At 38.0% G+C, this 15,754-nt stretch overlaps 2 protein-coding genes across 10 annotated transcripts in view; one reads left to right on the top strand and one right to left on the bottom strand.

Annotated features, from left to right (window-relative positions):
• Positions 1-15,754, bottom strand: part of LOC103036852 (polyunsaturated fatty acid lipoxygenase ALOX15B-like) — a 98,940-nt gene that overhangs the window by 54,028 nt on the left and 29,158 nt on the right. The gene's annotated exons all lie outside the window — the stretch shown is intronic.
• LOC125782635 (tripartite motif-containing protein 16-like) lies at positions 442-10,635 on the top strand. Its single transcript, XM_049467323.1, has 7 exons — positions 442-995; positions 1,052-1,104; positions 1,514-1,609; positions 1,725-1,958; positions 2,420-2,582; positions 9,723-9,782; positions 9,931-10,635. Exons 1-7 carry the CDS (start codon positions 461-463, stop codon positions 10,479-10,481), a joined length of 1,692 nt encoding a protein of 563 aa, XP_049323280.1. The 5' UTR covers positions 442-460; the 3' UTR covers positions 10,482-10,635.

The following is a 15,754-nucleotide window of genomic DNA, read 5'->3' as shown; positions in this document are numbered from 1 at the left end:
TGTAAGTAGTCTAGTTCTATATATCATGTGAGATATTCAGACGATTAATCCAGTATTTTTGCTGCAGAACAGCAGTAGAGATCTGGTAATTGTCTCTTTCAGATTAATGCATCTGATAAACTGATAATCGTCTCTCAGAAACACAGAAAAGTAAACTAAACCAGGCGGGAGCATATAATGTTCTTCATAGATTCCCAGTTTCACTGATTTCAGCATCAATATTTTATTTTTATTTTATTTCATTGTTTCTTATTATTATGTACAGTTATTGTGTTAACCACGTGATAGTTCCACACCTGGTTAAACAGTCACACAGTGCTGTTTGCACAGCACAAGACTTTTAATATCACTCCTACTAAAAGTAGAAGCTCAAAGTGCACTGATCTCAGAGTGCTGCTGCTCTCTCTCTCTCTCTCTCTCTCTCTCTCTATCTTTTCTCTCAGTCTGTGAGAGCAGTAAGATGGCAGAGGTCAGTATTTTAGATCAGGATCAGTTCAGCTGTTCAGTCTGTCTGGATCTACTGAAGAATCCAGTAACTATTCCCTGTGGACACAGTTACTGTATGGTGTGTATTTACAGACACTGGGATCAGGAGGATCAGAGGGGGGTCTACAGCTGCCCCCAGTGCAGAGAGACGTTCACTCCGAGGCCTGTTCTACGCAGAAACAACATGCTGGCTGAAGTGGTGGAGAAACTGAAGAAGACAGAAGTCCGAGCTGCTTCTCCTGCTCACTGTTACGCTGGAGCTGGAGATGTGGAGTGTGATTTCTGTACTGGGAGGAAACGTAAAGCTACGTTGTCCTGTCTGACGTGTCAGGCCTCTTACTGTAAGACTCATCTACAACCTCACTATGAAGTTCCTGCATTAAAAAAGCACAAGATGATCACAGTCTCCAAACAGCTACAGGAGAAGATCTGCTCTCAGCATGATAAACTGATGGAGATCTACTGTCGTACTGATCAGAGCTGCATCTGTTATTTGTGTACGATGGATGAACACTGTGATGTATTGTATGTAGTTGTAGTTCAGTTACAACCACAAACTATCACAAACACAAAGGTCATGATTCAGTTGCAGCTTCAGCTGAAAGAATAAAAAAACAGGTGAGAGTTTAGTTTGAAATATTATTGTAAAGGGAAGTAGAGTAAGAGTAGAACTGTTAAAGTGGTAAGAATGTGTTTGTTAAACTTAGATACCATCCCGACTGCTGGTCTTGCCCAGAATCAGAACCCTGATGTTAATCACAAGATATGCTCCTCATGATCCTTAATTTCTACAAACTAGTGAATATAGTCTACATAATAAGACTCTGAGAGCAGGGCTCGAGTCCTTTAACAGGCAGAATCACAGGAAATGATGTAACATAACAGAGGTCATATTTTCTGCAGCTTTTTCTAATTCTAGTTTTCAACACCATGAAAATCTCTGATTATCATACACAGTCCTAAAGCTCTCAGACTACACGCCCAACACCCATTCATAAACACTGAAATGTAGTTTATTTACTTACAGCCACAACTAAAGAACATGCTGACAGATTTCCAGCAGAGAATCCAGAGGAAAGAGAAGAAGCTGCAGGAGGTGAAACAGGCTGTGGAAAGTCTTAAAGTGAGTGTTAAGCAGAGATCAGCTGGAGCAGCTGTTTAACTCCTCATTTAGACTCTCCTCCACTCACAACCATGGAGTGATAGATGAACTGAGTCTTCTGTGTTTGTTCTAACAGCTCTCTGCACAGTCAGCAGTGGAGGACAGTGAGAGGATCTTTACTGAGCTGATCCGCTCCATTGAGAAAAAGCGCTCTGAGGTAACAGAGCTGATCAGAGATCAGGAGAAGACTGAACTGAGTGCAGCTGAAGAACTCCTGGAGCAGCTGGAGCAGGAGATCACTGATCTAAAGAGGAGAAACACTGAGCTGGAGCAGCTTTCACACACAGAGGATCACATCCACTTCCTCCAGGTAACAAACACTGACCTACAGGAACCTGTTTTAATGCTGATGAGGATCCTGCTCCTCTGGAAGTTTATATCATGCTCCTCTGCTAGGTGCTAATGTTGGCTAGGTGCTACAGGCTGTAAGTAGTCTAGTTCCTATATCATGTGACATATTCAGACGATTAATCCAGTAAGCAATGCTGATAGTTTTTAATAAGTAACAGAGTAATAGAGTTTTTATAGAAATGTTTAAAGAATATATGAAAGTAAAAGAAACAATAACAGAGACAGACTGACTTGTTTTCTCCACCTTAAGGATAAAAACATACAGTCTGTGATGGAGAAACTATAATGGAGGTGATACTGCATGACTGTATCTTGTACATTATGCACTGCAGTGTGAAGAACAGATTAGAAAGCACGTCAAATTTAACTTTTCTGATCTGAAATCAGCTCTTAATTTTGCTTCAATTTTTTCCTCTACAGAGCTTCAAGTCTGTGAGTGTCTCTTCTGAAGATGAAGATTCACCCAGCATCACTGTCCATCATCATCATCTCTCATTTGATGGAGTGAGGAAATCTCTCTCTGATCTGAAAGAGCGACTGGAGGAATTCTGCAGGAAGGAAATCAGTGAAATCTCTGATCAGGGTAAGATAGATCCAGTTATGCAGGTGAAAATACATGATGAACTAAATATCACTAGATAATCTAATCAAATTTAATATATAATTGTTTATTTTGGTAATGATAAGATGACTAGATAACGAAGATGCACCTCTTTACCTTTTATTTATCCCAATGCAGTGTAGCTAGCGTTACGTAGCAGACCCAGCAAACATGCCCACACTGGGCCAATGAGGGCCCAATGTGGGCCAACACATCGGCCCCGTATGGGCAGCCCACATCGGGCCATTGGGGATTTGCACATCGGTGCGGTATCGGCCCCACGCCATCGGCCCCATATGGGCAGCCCACATCGGGCCATTGGGGACTTGCACGTTGGTGCGGTATCGGCCCCACGCCATCGGCCCCATATGGGCAGCCCACATCGGGCCATTGGGGATTTGCACATCGGTGCGGTATCGGCCCCACGCCATCGGCCCCATATGGGCAGCCCAAATCGGACCATTGGGGATTTGCACGTCGGTGCAGTATCGCCCCCATATGGGCAGCCCACTTAGGGCCAACGGAGATTTGCTCATTGGGACGGCACCAGCACCATGGCGTCGGCCCATTTCAGGCAGCCCACATTGGGCCAATGGAGATTTGCTCACCAGTATAGCGTCGGCCCCACGGCGTGGGCCCTTTTCAGGCAGCCCACATTTGGCCAGCGAAGATTTACTCCTCTATGCAAAATCAACACCAAAGCATTGGCCCATTGGGCCAACAGAGATTTGCAGAGCTCTAACACACACACACACACACACACACACACACACACTGACTCATGCCCTCAGTGGAAAACCAATTGTGGCCCCAAATTTTTAGAACTGTGCAATATTGAACAGAGAACACTTTTCAAGGAAGAAAATTTAAAGCTGTGCTATTGGCACTTTGACATTTTTTGCAACTGGCTGTAAAACAATTAAATAAATAACACAATTTAAAGTGTATAGTAAATTAATTAATTTATTACAAAGTATCATGTATGAAATATAAACAACACACAACATTATTTAAGTAAATTACTTAATAATAAATCCCAAATTTATATTTTAGCATGTAGATAAACATGTACTGCATAAATATCTCCATTTGCAAAAACAGTATTTATAATAAACAGTATGATATAAATATCAAACATAATACAAAATAACAAAGAATTATACAACTTAAATTAATATATATATATATATATATATATATATATATATATATATATATATAAACATCAATAAAAACAGCAAATCATATTCTTGAATAAATACTTAAATGCACTAGACTGATGTAGTAGATGAATAATAAACTGATACTATTATTGCTACTGGAACAAAGCCTCTGGGGTGGGTTTCCCGAAAACAGTCAACCTTAGCCAATAACAAATGATGTGAGTAAAGAACGAGCCAGTTCTGCGAGTGTTTCCCAAAGAGCTTCGCAACGTGAAAATTAACAAAGGAGGTTAAAGAACATCTTTGTTGACTCCTCCCCCGAAACAGCGCGCACAATCGATCCACAAATATCGATTATTATGCAGTATTTATTCAGTATTACACCCTAAAAATGTAAAAAAGTGTTGTAATCATCAATATTATACATATTTTGAAATTTAAATTACAAAAGGATGTACTTTGGCATTAATAAAATACTCCTAAAGACACATATGACTAAATAAATAAGTCATATGTTTATATATAAATGTTTAATAAAAATTAAACTTTTTTTACTTTTTTAAAACTATTATTGTTAATATATATATATATATATATATATATATATATATATATATATATATATATATATTAATAGATATTGTACTAATATTATTAATAGTAATATTGATAATATTAATTTATTATTATTATAATTATTAATAATATAAAAATAATATAATAATACATATACGTATGTTCCGGTGTGTGTGTATATATATATATATACACACACACACACACACACACACACACACACACTCTGTAAAGCTCCAGCTCATCCTAAATCACCATCTCAGTTGGGTTTAGGTCAGGGGATTGTAAAGGCCATGCACCTTTTTGTTAACTTTTGTTAATTCCATATGCGTCAATTAATTATTTTCATAGTTTTAATATTAATCGACAATGTAAAAAAAAAAAAAAACATTAAATGAGACGTGTCAACTGACTGGTATTTATATATTTGCGAGCTGACACACCCCAGAGTTTGCCCAGATGAACGGCCACAATCTTGGTTAGAAGCATCTAAATAAAGAATAATATTAAATATTACCTGCACATTCACCGATACCCTTTACAATACGTGTAGGTGTGATTAAAGACACCGCAGGCGTCCCCAGCACCGGACCTACAGTACCAGGGATTTTCCCAATAGCATGGAAATATATTGTACTGTGCTGTAATTCCCGGGCTGGTGGGAAGTGTATATAAGTGTGTATTCCACAGTAACAGCCTGATTACAGAATCCACGGACTTGGTGACTTTGCAGCTTTGCTTAGACCGTGAGCATCATCTACAGGAATCTGGATTTTAATAATTTATGGGTTTGATTGGTCAATTCCAGTATGCCCAGTCAGACTACAAGCCACAGACAAAGTTGACATTATAATATAATATAATATAATATAATATAACTCATTCACTCACTGGCTGGAGTCTATACCAGCCGGGATCGGGCTGAAGGCAGAATACACCCTGGACAGGCCGCCAATCCATCGCAGGGCAGACAGACACACAGACACATCCACTCACACACTCACACCTAAGGGGCCATTTTTATCCGACATCCAATTAGCTTTGGACTGTGGGAGGAAACCGGAGCACCCGCAGACACGTCAAATAATATAATATAATATAATATAATATAATATAATATTAATTATTATAATAATTATATTTATATATATATAATATAATTTGTTATAATTAATAGTAACAAAATATAATTGCTTCAACAAGGGAAATTATAATTTTTCTCCCTCAAAATTGGCGGTCCCTGGTGTTTAAGGTGCTGAACTGCAAGTGGAGATCCCTTAAAGAAGCTCTTAAGAATAACGACTGGGTGAGGGCACTCGTTAATCTGCGAGCGAGTTTACGTAGTACTTTAGTTACTCACGGGTTTGGGAAACACTCTTTAATTAACGATCAATCTCAAGTACGAGTTAACAAAGTTCTTAGCGTTACGAAGCTTTCAGGAAACCCACCCCTGATCTCTATTATTAATTTTATTCCTCTTGCTTGTAGACTTGGAACCAAAATGTCATCCCAATCAAACCAGTAAAAAAAAATTCTAATTGAATATAACATTAGTTTTTGCATTAATTTTTTTATCTCACAGCAATAATAATGAAGGAGAAAATAGACACATGCATTTTACATAAATAGAACAGATATAGTTAATCATAATATCAAAAATGAATATTGTTTATGCATTAATATAGCATAGATCATAAATTAACTATTTTTTTGAAGAGACTGCATGAGACGATGCTTCCGTCCACCTGAACGGTCCCGTGAATTCCAAAGCCAAACCTTTGCAACCTGCTCGATCTCTGCATCCTTTGGTGGTGGCATGATTGATCTTCTCACGGCCTCTTAAAATAATAATATAGAGATATGAGAATGCAGTCAGGTAAATACTACATCTGTTAGTGTCTTTTCATGTACAATGCTTAATTTTAGAGAAATTTGCAGACTGTATTTGATTACAGTGATTCTTATATAGTGATAGTTATTTGAATTTGAATTTGAATTTCTTCAGGCTATTCATGGTGAAACATAAATAGCCTTTACAGTCACTGTGTGTGACTGGTAGTTACATTCTATAAACATGTGAGGTGGCCGATATCAGGATATCAGGTTCACAAAAATACCAAAACTTTTTAAAATGATATCTTTCCCTTAGCTTAACTGGCTATCTTTCCCTTAGCTTAGCTGGATATCTTTCCCTTAGCTTAACTGGCTATATTTCCGTTAGCTTAGCTGGATATCTTTCCCTTAGCTTAACTGGCTAGCTTTCCCTTAGCTTAGCTGGATATCTTTCCCTTAGCTTAAGTGGCTATCTTTCCCTTAGCTTAGCTGGATATCTTTCCCTTAGCTTAAGTGGATATCTTTCCATTTTCCATTTCCCTTAATATTTCCCTTAGCAAGCCATTGTTCCCTTAGCTGGTTATTGTTGACATACTTGGATATAAAGTTAACTTACATAACAGCAGTCTTTCTCCAAGAGCCGAGATAAGCTGCCAACTTGGGAGCCCCTTGTGTTATTTAAATGTGAGGTAAATTCTCATTCTAACTTAGCACAATGCTAACTTTTTTTAGCACAATGCTAACTTCGACATAGCTACCCTTATAATGCTACAATAACCTGAGAGTGGTAACTGCATTAGCACCACATTAGCATACATTAGCAAAAAATAGAAAAGCGGATAGTAGAACAGAAATTATAACTTACCTTTTAGTCACTTTGACAGACCAAAGTCACTCACTGACTTTGCCTTTAAGCTTGATCGTTGCTCTGTGGTAAAGGCACGTGCAGGGAGGGGGGAGGGGGAGGGGGGTGGATTCGTCGGTCACATGATCCACATTGACATGCCCTCACTGCCCTGTCGCGCCCACACGAATACACACAAATTAAATATCACATGCAAAAATAAAAAAATATGTAACTTTTATAACCTTGCTTGCTGGCTCACACAAAGTGTATAGTCAAGCACAAATACATTTATAATTTAATATTTTTATTTATTTATTATCAGCACTACCAATAATAAAGGTGAGATTATGAATCAGCACCATGGAGCAAATTCGTAGCTATCCAAAATATTAAATAAAAATATTTTTATAAATAAAAATGTATAGCTATACAGTATATGTCTTGAAAAATATGGGATGTTACTGTGTGTGTGTGTGTGTGTGTGTGTGTGTGTTTTATGTGCATCAGAGTTTATCAATGATATTGCAGGTGTTTCAAATTTTTGCTCCATGTGCACCCTTTTGACTTTGAGCACCTGCCCCTCCAAAGGTCTCTGCACAACTCTGCTGTGGTACCTTGATTTTTCTCCACTTTTGGTTTAGAAAATATTTCAGAGCTGATGCTACATTTCACACAGTGTTGCTCCTATCCACTAAGCTAGCTAATCTACCTAGCTCTCACAGACAAAAACAATAAAAAATATTCAGATACCCTTCATATGAACTTGTTATGACACAAACTTTCAGATTGTAAAATATTGAATGGTAAATTTGGGCTGACCCAGAGTAACCTAGCATAGGATTTGTGTGCGCATGCTCACATATGTGTGCGTGCTGCCCACATATAACCCACAATGCCTACAGTGTGTAAATGGTGCAGGCTGAATTTGGGCTGACCCACAGTGTCCCTGCATGACATTTGTGTGCACATGCCAAAGTGCAGGTTGCAGACATATAACCCATACCGGCCCTTCAGGGTATGAAATGGTGCAGGCTGAATTTGGGCTGACCACACTGGCTCTGCATGGGAACTGTATGGGCATGCTAAACTGTGCTTTGCCCACATATATCCTACACTGGCCCTTCAGGATGTAAAATGGTGCAGGCTGAATTTGGGCTGACCCACACTGGCTCTGCATGGGATTTGTGTAGGCATGCTAAAGTGTTTTGCCCACATATATCCCACACTGGCCCTTCAGGGTGTGAAATGGTGCAGGCTGAATTTGGGCTGACCCACACTGGCTCTGCATGGGATTTGTGTGGGCATGCCAGAGTGCGGGTTGCCCACATATAACCCACACTGGCCCTTCAGGGTGTGAAATGGTGCAGGCTGAATGTGGGCTGACCCACACTGGCTCTGCATGGGATTTGTGTGGGCATGCCAGAGTGCGGGTTGCCCACATATAACCCACACTGGCCCTTCAGGGTGTGAAATGGTGCAGGCTGAATGTGGGCTGACCCACACTGGCTCTGCCTGGGATTTGTGTGGGCATGCCAGAGTGCGGGTTGCCCACATATAACCCACACTGGCCCTTCAGGGTGTGAAATGGTGCAGGCTGAATGTGGGCTGACCCACACTGGCTCTGCATGGGATTTGTGTGGGCATGCCAGAGTGCGGGTTGCCCACATATAACCCACACTGGCCCTTCAGGGTGTGAAATGGTGCAGGCTGAATGTGGGCTGACCCACAGTGGGCCTGCCTGGGATTTGTGTGGGCATGCCAGAGTGCGGGTTGCCCACATATAATCCACACTGGCCCTTCAAGGTGTGAAATGGTGCAGGCTGAATGTGGGCTGACCCACAGTGGGCCTGCCTGGGATTTGTGTGGGCACATCAAAGTGTTGGCTGTCCAAATAATTCCCACACTGGGCCTACAGGGGCATTAATGCACTGGACCAGTTCAGGCTAGCCCACAGCGGCCTTTTATAGGATTTGAGTGGGCCAGCCAATGAACAGGCTGCCCACAGAAAACCCATGTTGGGCCTGTTTGGAATTTTAATGGGCTAGCCCCTGCCCACAGTGCCCACACTTAGCCCACGAAGGGCCGATGTGTAGCTTTTTGCTGGGGAGCTGTACAATAGAATTGCAGTAGGGAGCCAATAAACACCAAGTTCAAGGTCATTAATACATTTTACTCAAATAAACTGAAGGAAATAAAGTTTTAAATGCCACGTTTTACCCTTGGTATCGGTGACTACATCTTCACAGACACAGAATGACTGTATAGAACCTGGGATACGAGCTGAAAAAAGTTTACTTAACATTTACAAGCTGAGGTTAAGCTAAAAGACTGAACATTTCAGCTACGTATCCTCTAACTTACTGTAGATTTCTGTGTCTGTATGCGATTATTGAGGATATGAAGATATCTGTCTGGATTATAATAAAGAAATGTGTTTATTGTAGAATTTAACCTCCACTGAACATAATAAATGATCATAAATGATGAATGATCTACAGTAACATGCTGTTTACAGGTTCTACAGTATGAATTTGTTCATTATACAGTAGGAATGATTAGAAAGTGATAGAAAGTATATACAGTTTAAACTAAAAGGTATAAACTCTAGTCTAAAACTCTACAATTCTATAGAAAAACAGATAATCTGAAACAGTGATTACATGTCTATGTATGTTTTTTGTGATTTGTTGTTTGCTGTCACAGTTTCAGAACTTTGGATGATTTTACCATCAGAGCCAAAGAGCAGAGAAGACTTTATGCAGTGTACGTACAACAAACACACATCCAATGTTCCTATTGTAGTATTACATGATAGAATGTGAATCTGTACATTTGTTCTTTGAAACATATCAAACATTTGTGTTCTTTAATGCTCTGACTTTAAATAAATCAATGTTTTTTTCCTCTTCAGATTTCCGTCACCTGACTCTGGATCCCAACACCGTAAATCAGTTCCTCAGTCTGTCTGAGAACAACAGATTGGTGCAGAACAGTAGAAAAGTGCAGCCGTACTCTGATCATGCAGAGAGATTTGACTACTGGAAGCAGGTGTTGAGTAAGGAGAGTGTGAGTGGACGCTGTTACTGGGAGGTTCAATGGAGCAGTAAGGGACATGAGGTCTCCATATCAGTCTCATATAAAGGAATCACCCGAAAAGGACGGAATAAAGAGTGTTTGTTTGGACACAATGATCAGTCCTGGAGTCTGCAGTGTTTTCCCTCTCTCTCTTTCTGTCACAACAACACTGAGACTAAGATCTCAGCTCCTCCATCCTCCAGAATAGGAGTGTATGTGGATCACAGAGCAGTAACTCTGTCCTTCTACAGCGTCTCTGATACAATGACCCTCCTACACACAGTCCACACCACATTCACTCAGCCCCTCTACGCTGGATTTGGAGTGGATTCAGGATCATCTGTGAAGTTAAGTGATGAAGATGATGTTGGTTTATCTGGACGTTAAGAAGCATTAGTGTTTCCTCGTTCATAAACACGGACTATTGGTCTAGTTTACTGTTTGTGTGCATTACTGTACTTTTCTCTCATTTGAATTAATTATAGTGTTTTAAATCATTAGTGTCTCATAACCCATAAACCAACCCAACTAACTAACAGGAATTTACAGGATGTAAACTGTAAAGAGGAGGGGATTCAGGCATTTTTCTCCAGATTTAAATAAAAAATGGACAAAGGTTTCCAACATGTCATGTTAACATGTGACTCTCATGATGACTGTATGATGATTTCTGCCTTCAAAACGCAAAATCTGAAGTTCTAACAAGCTTAAATCATGTGTTAAACACACCCACACACACCAGCAGACTCCTACTGATCTGTTCTCTCTGTAATAAACTGAAATCTGATCATTAATATTACATGTTGTGATGACTCCCCCTTCTGACCACAGTAGGAGGTGCACATGGACAGATCAGCACACTGTGCTTCAATAGGCTTTCGCTAAGCTCCGCCCCCCTGAATCAGAGCTGATCAACAACACTTTCCTCAGGACCTGTTAGAGCTGATTTTAAGACTCTGAGGTTGTTCTGTTCATTGTAAAGACTCTGTGTCTTCATGTGAGTTCTGAACATTGTTCTGTATTGTTTCTTGTGTTTGAACTCCTTGCTCGATTATTTTGACTGTGTGTATTGATTTTTCTTAATGCTATGGGCAGTGATGTCAGTAACGCGTTACTTCCCAGATAGCCACCGAGTGCTGGCCCAGTACTGGGCCTTAGCTGGTTTCTGACTGTCCTCAAAGGTGGCCCAGAACCGGCCACCAGACTCGGCCCAGTGTATTTTTGAACGCAGGACCAAGTCTGGGCCTTATTCGGTTTCTGACTCCTCGAAGCTGGCTGAGAGTCGGTCACCGGACTCGGCCCAGTGTCTTTTTGAATGTAGGACCAGGTCTGGGCCTGCACTGGTTTCTGACTGTCCTCAAAGGTGGCCCAGAACCGGCCACCAGACTCGGCCCAGTGTATTTTTGAACGCAGGACCAAGTCTGGGCCTGCACTGGTTTCTGACTGTTCTTGAAGCTGGCTGAGATCCTGCCACCGAACTTGGTCCAGTGCCCAACACAAGTTAAGCAAAACTTTTGTAACTGAAGGTACTTTGTCTTTTACTGTTGGTGAATTTGTTTTCTAAGAACTAGGAGGTTCATGAACCTACAATGTTATTCCTACTACTACAAGCTACAAGCTATTTGTACATAAAATTTATGTAAATAACCACTTTGTACATCAGTACATCAATATGATTATTATATATTATTATAGGAAACACTAATAAGGAATTCACCATTGGTTTAAATAGAGTATTCTGTTTACTCAATTAGTGTTAATGAGAGAAAAACTTTGTCTGGAAGCTCAAAGAAAGACATAAAACAAAGATTTATATTAAATTTATGTTTAATTCATAAAGTTTACATATTTAAAAAATAAAGGGAAAAAAAGAAAACAGAAACAGATTACAATTTGCAAATTCTTTTTAACTCATTCAATTGAATACACTACAAAGACAAGAAATTTAATGTTGCAAAAGTTAAGACAGGGGTAACAACATTATGCATGCATTATGAAGACCAAATACGAGAACGGAGACCCCGGACTGTTTCTTTAACTAGCTGAGCTCCGCGGTACAGTTAAAAAGCTCCCCACGACAGTGCTCTTACTGCCTCTCCCTATTAGGCTACAGAGGGGCATGTAGTGTTGTGTTACAGTGTTTGTTGTTGCGCCGCTAAAGTATGGAGGATGAAGAAAAAGAAATCCAACTGATTTGAAAGAATCAGGAAAAAATTGAATTGTGACCCCAAGAATCAATTTTGAATCGAATTTTGGGATTCCCAAAGATTCACAGCCCTACTTTGTACTATGAAAAACATTGGTTTAATAGGTTCGCCCAAACAAAGGTTTGGCACCTGTGGACTTCTTGTTACTTTTTACCGTATTTATTTTTATTTGTATCTGTTTTAATACGTGGTACCTTTGCCAAGTAAAACTCAATATTAACTCAACTTAATATTGAGATGATTGGTTTTAAGAAATTTGCATCAGCCTAAAACATTTTCACAGTACTGTACATATACACACATACTGTATAGGTTTTTGTGTGTGTGTGTTTGAGCTGTACTATGGAGGACCAAAAATGACATAAGTATAAATAAATAAATGCAAATATAAATGTAGAAATAATAAATATATACATGAATAAATGAATAAATAAATAAATGTTGAAATAAATAAATAAATATATAAATAAATGCACATATAAATGAATGAATGAATGAATGAATAAATATTTGCATAGGTAAATAAATAAATTAATACATTTCTTATTTATTTATATATTTTTTATATATTTACTTATATGTGCATTTATTTATTTATTCATTCATTTATTTATTTCAACATTTATTCATTTATTTATTTCAACACTTATTTATTCATTCATTTATTTATTTCAACATTTCTACATTTATTTATTTATTTATTTCCACATTTCTTCATTTATTTATTTATCTCCACCGTCCTGTACTTCCGGTATCAGTGAGACAGAACAAAAGGGACGGCACAGCAACATCGCGGCTATAACCCCTACTGCAGTAACAACTGCTGAAAATAAATGAGGGTCAACAGCTTCAAAATGTCGCCGCTGCAGGCCAAGACAGGAGCAGTAGAGCCAAAACTTTTGCAGCTCAAAAACCAATCCTGCTTTAGAGCGAGGATAGGACCGCCTACCTAACTATCATACAAATGCAGAAATACAGAAATAAATAAATTAATAAATGTGGCAATAAATCAATAAATAAATGTAGAAATGTTGAAATAAATGAATGAATAAATAAATGAAAAAATAAATAAATGCACATATAAATGAATAAATAAAAATAAATATAAAAAATTAGAAATGTATTTATTTATTTATTTATTTACCTATACAATTATTCATGCGTGTATTTATTTTTTATATATTTATTTATTTATTCATTTCTATGTGTATTTATATATGTATTTATTTATTTCAACATTTATTTATTTATTCATTTATTTATTTCAACATTTATTTATTTCTACATTTATATGTGCATTTATTTATTTATTTATTTATACGTATGTCATTTTTGGTCCTCCATACTGTAATACTTAAATATATAAATACATCTACATTAATTATAAGGAAAATGTGTTGATTATAAAGATTAAAATAATATAAAGACAATTAAAATAAAGATAATTTAATAATTCATTGATGTCTCCTCCTCAGTAAATTTATATCTTACTCCCTGAGAGCATTACACACCCACCAGTATAGTTTTTCTTATTTATATTTTCTGAGTAGGCTCTAAAAGCAAGTTATACCTTCTCTACACATATTTAATTGTACGCTTGTTTCTATAGATACAACTATCAACTAATAGAATCAAAGTACAGTAATAGTTTAATGTTAAATATGTTTATTGCAGTCATATTTACAAATATAATGCTGTTATGTTTTTTCTTTTGTATGACATGACCATTTTAAATTCAGCATCACATTCTTGAAATAAGTACTTGGAAAATTGGGCACCAGCAGAAGCGAAAGTAGGGGCAGCGACATTAAAACATATTAATTTACTGACAATAATAAAATGTATCTATGATTTTCCTATTTCCTTTTTTTGCCAATATAAAACATGAATAATTTAATTGCTCTGAAAAGCTCCACTATTTTACTTAATGTTGTTAAATTCTCCTGTTGTGTCTAACAGGATAACTGTGTGTGTGTAATTTAATTTTAAACTTTTTCAAGTAAAACATTTTTGTCTCTAGTATACACTAATATACTGCATACACAAACAACTTCTAGTGTGATTTTACAAATTAGAGAAATGTTGACTAAAGCTTATTTGGTAGTAGTGAGTGTGTTTATATAAAAATGTGCTAGCTAAGTTAATAACATACACTTTTAACGAAGTAGCAGAGTGTGCAGGAACGTATTACTGAACTCTGGAATAAACAATACAAATAAAGATTTTTTTATATTAACTCACAGACACAGCACCATTTTATTTAACTAAAAAGCTAGCTAAAACAAACATTACACAGTGACTTGTAGAGACACACAACCACTAAGTTAACCAAGCTGACTAGCTAGCTAATGTACAACATCTAAACAAAAGTTCTGTGGAAGCATTTAGGTTAGCTAGTAAAGACCAATTCACTAGCTAACTACCAAATTGGTTAACTAGCAAGCCTAAATGCTTTTACAGTATGTATGTTTGTAAAAGCATTTAAGCTAACGCTAGCAAACTGGCTGGTTTCTATCCTAGCTAGCTAACTGTTTATAGCTTAGCTAACGTAAATACCGAAACAGTACTTCTGTTCTGGCCTTGTACACTAGTTAACAATTTGAATTTCAAGTAAAACCATACTTTTTGGTTGTCTGTTAGTAACTGTTATAGCTGCATTATCATTTACATTAACATGAAATGTGTTTAATGCTACATTCTGAGATAATTTAGCTTCAGATAATATCACCTTGATATGCTGCTAAGTTAGCTAGCTTAGCTAACTGAAGAGGCAACACAGATAGGGTTATAAATCATATTTGACGGCCAAAATATTTATTAAGTCAAAATAAATTATATTTCAAAAAAGGTACGTAATACTTAGTTAGGTTTGCTACCTACCTACAAACTTGAAAGGTTTCAGGATAGCTGACAGTTGAGGAAAGTTGTAATGTTTGAGGAATCCGTGCGCCAAGTGCTACGAGAAACCGCACGGGTTGAACTGGGCTGATGCGCAGGGGCACCAAGGTAAATATCATCTAGATTCATTTACACTCTAAACGTGATCACACGTTTGGGGTGTGCGCGACGGTTGGTTTTGGGGTCTAGGGATGCTGATCGTGTGTGTGCGTGTAGCAGTACTATAACAGGCTCTGTGTGTGTGTGTGTGTGTGTGTGTGTGTGTGCGTGTAGCAGTACTATAACAGGCTCTGTGTGTGTGTGTGTGTGTGTGTGTGTGTGTGTGCGTGTAGCAGTACTATAACAGGCTCTGTGTGTGTGTGTGTGTGTGTGTGTGTGTGTGTGTGTGTACTATAACAGGCTCTGTGTGTGTGTGTGTGTGTGTGTGTGTGTGTGTGTGTGTACTATAACAGGCTCTGTGTGTGTGTGTGTGTGTGTGTGTGTGTGTGTGTACTATAACAGGCTCTGTGTGTGTGTGTGTGTGTGTGTGTACTATAACAGGCTCTGTGTGTGTGT

The sequence above is a fragment of the Astyanax mexicanus genome, chromosome 1 (genome assembly GCF_023375975.1).
Source record: "Astyanax mexicanus isolate ESR-SI-001 chromosome 1, AstMex3_surface, whole genome shotgun sequence".
NCBI lineage: Eukaryota > Metazoa > Chordata > Actinopteri > Characiformes > Acestrorhamphidae > Astyanax > Astyanax mexicanus.
The sequence above is the reverse complement of the archived record's forward strand: the minus strand, read 5'-3'. Positions and strand labels throughout refer to the sequence as shown.

Coding starts and splice junctions, on each gene's coding strand:
- LOC125782635 (XM_049467323.1), top strand. CDS start 461: ATGGCAGAGGTCAGTATTTTAGATCAGGATCAGTTCAGCTGTTCAGTC. Junction 1,105..1,513: donor CTGAAAGAATAAAAAAACAG/GTGAGAGTTTAG, acceptor ATTTACTTACAG/CCACAACTAAAGAACATGCT. Junction 1,610..1,724: donor AGGCTGTGGAAAGTCTTAAA/GTGAGTGTTAAG, acceptor TTGTTCTAACAG/CTCTCTGCACAGTCAGCAGT.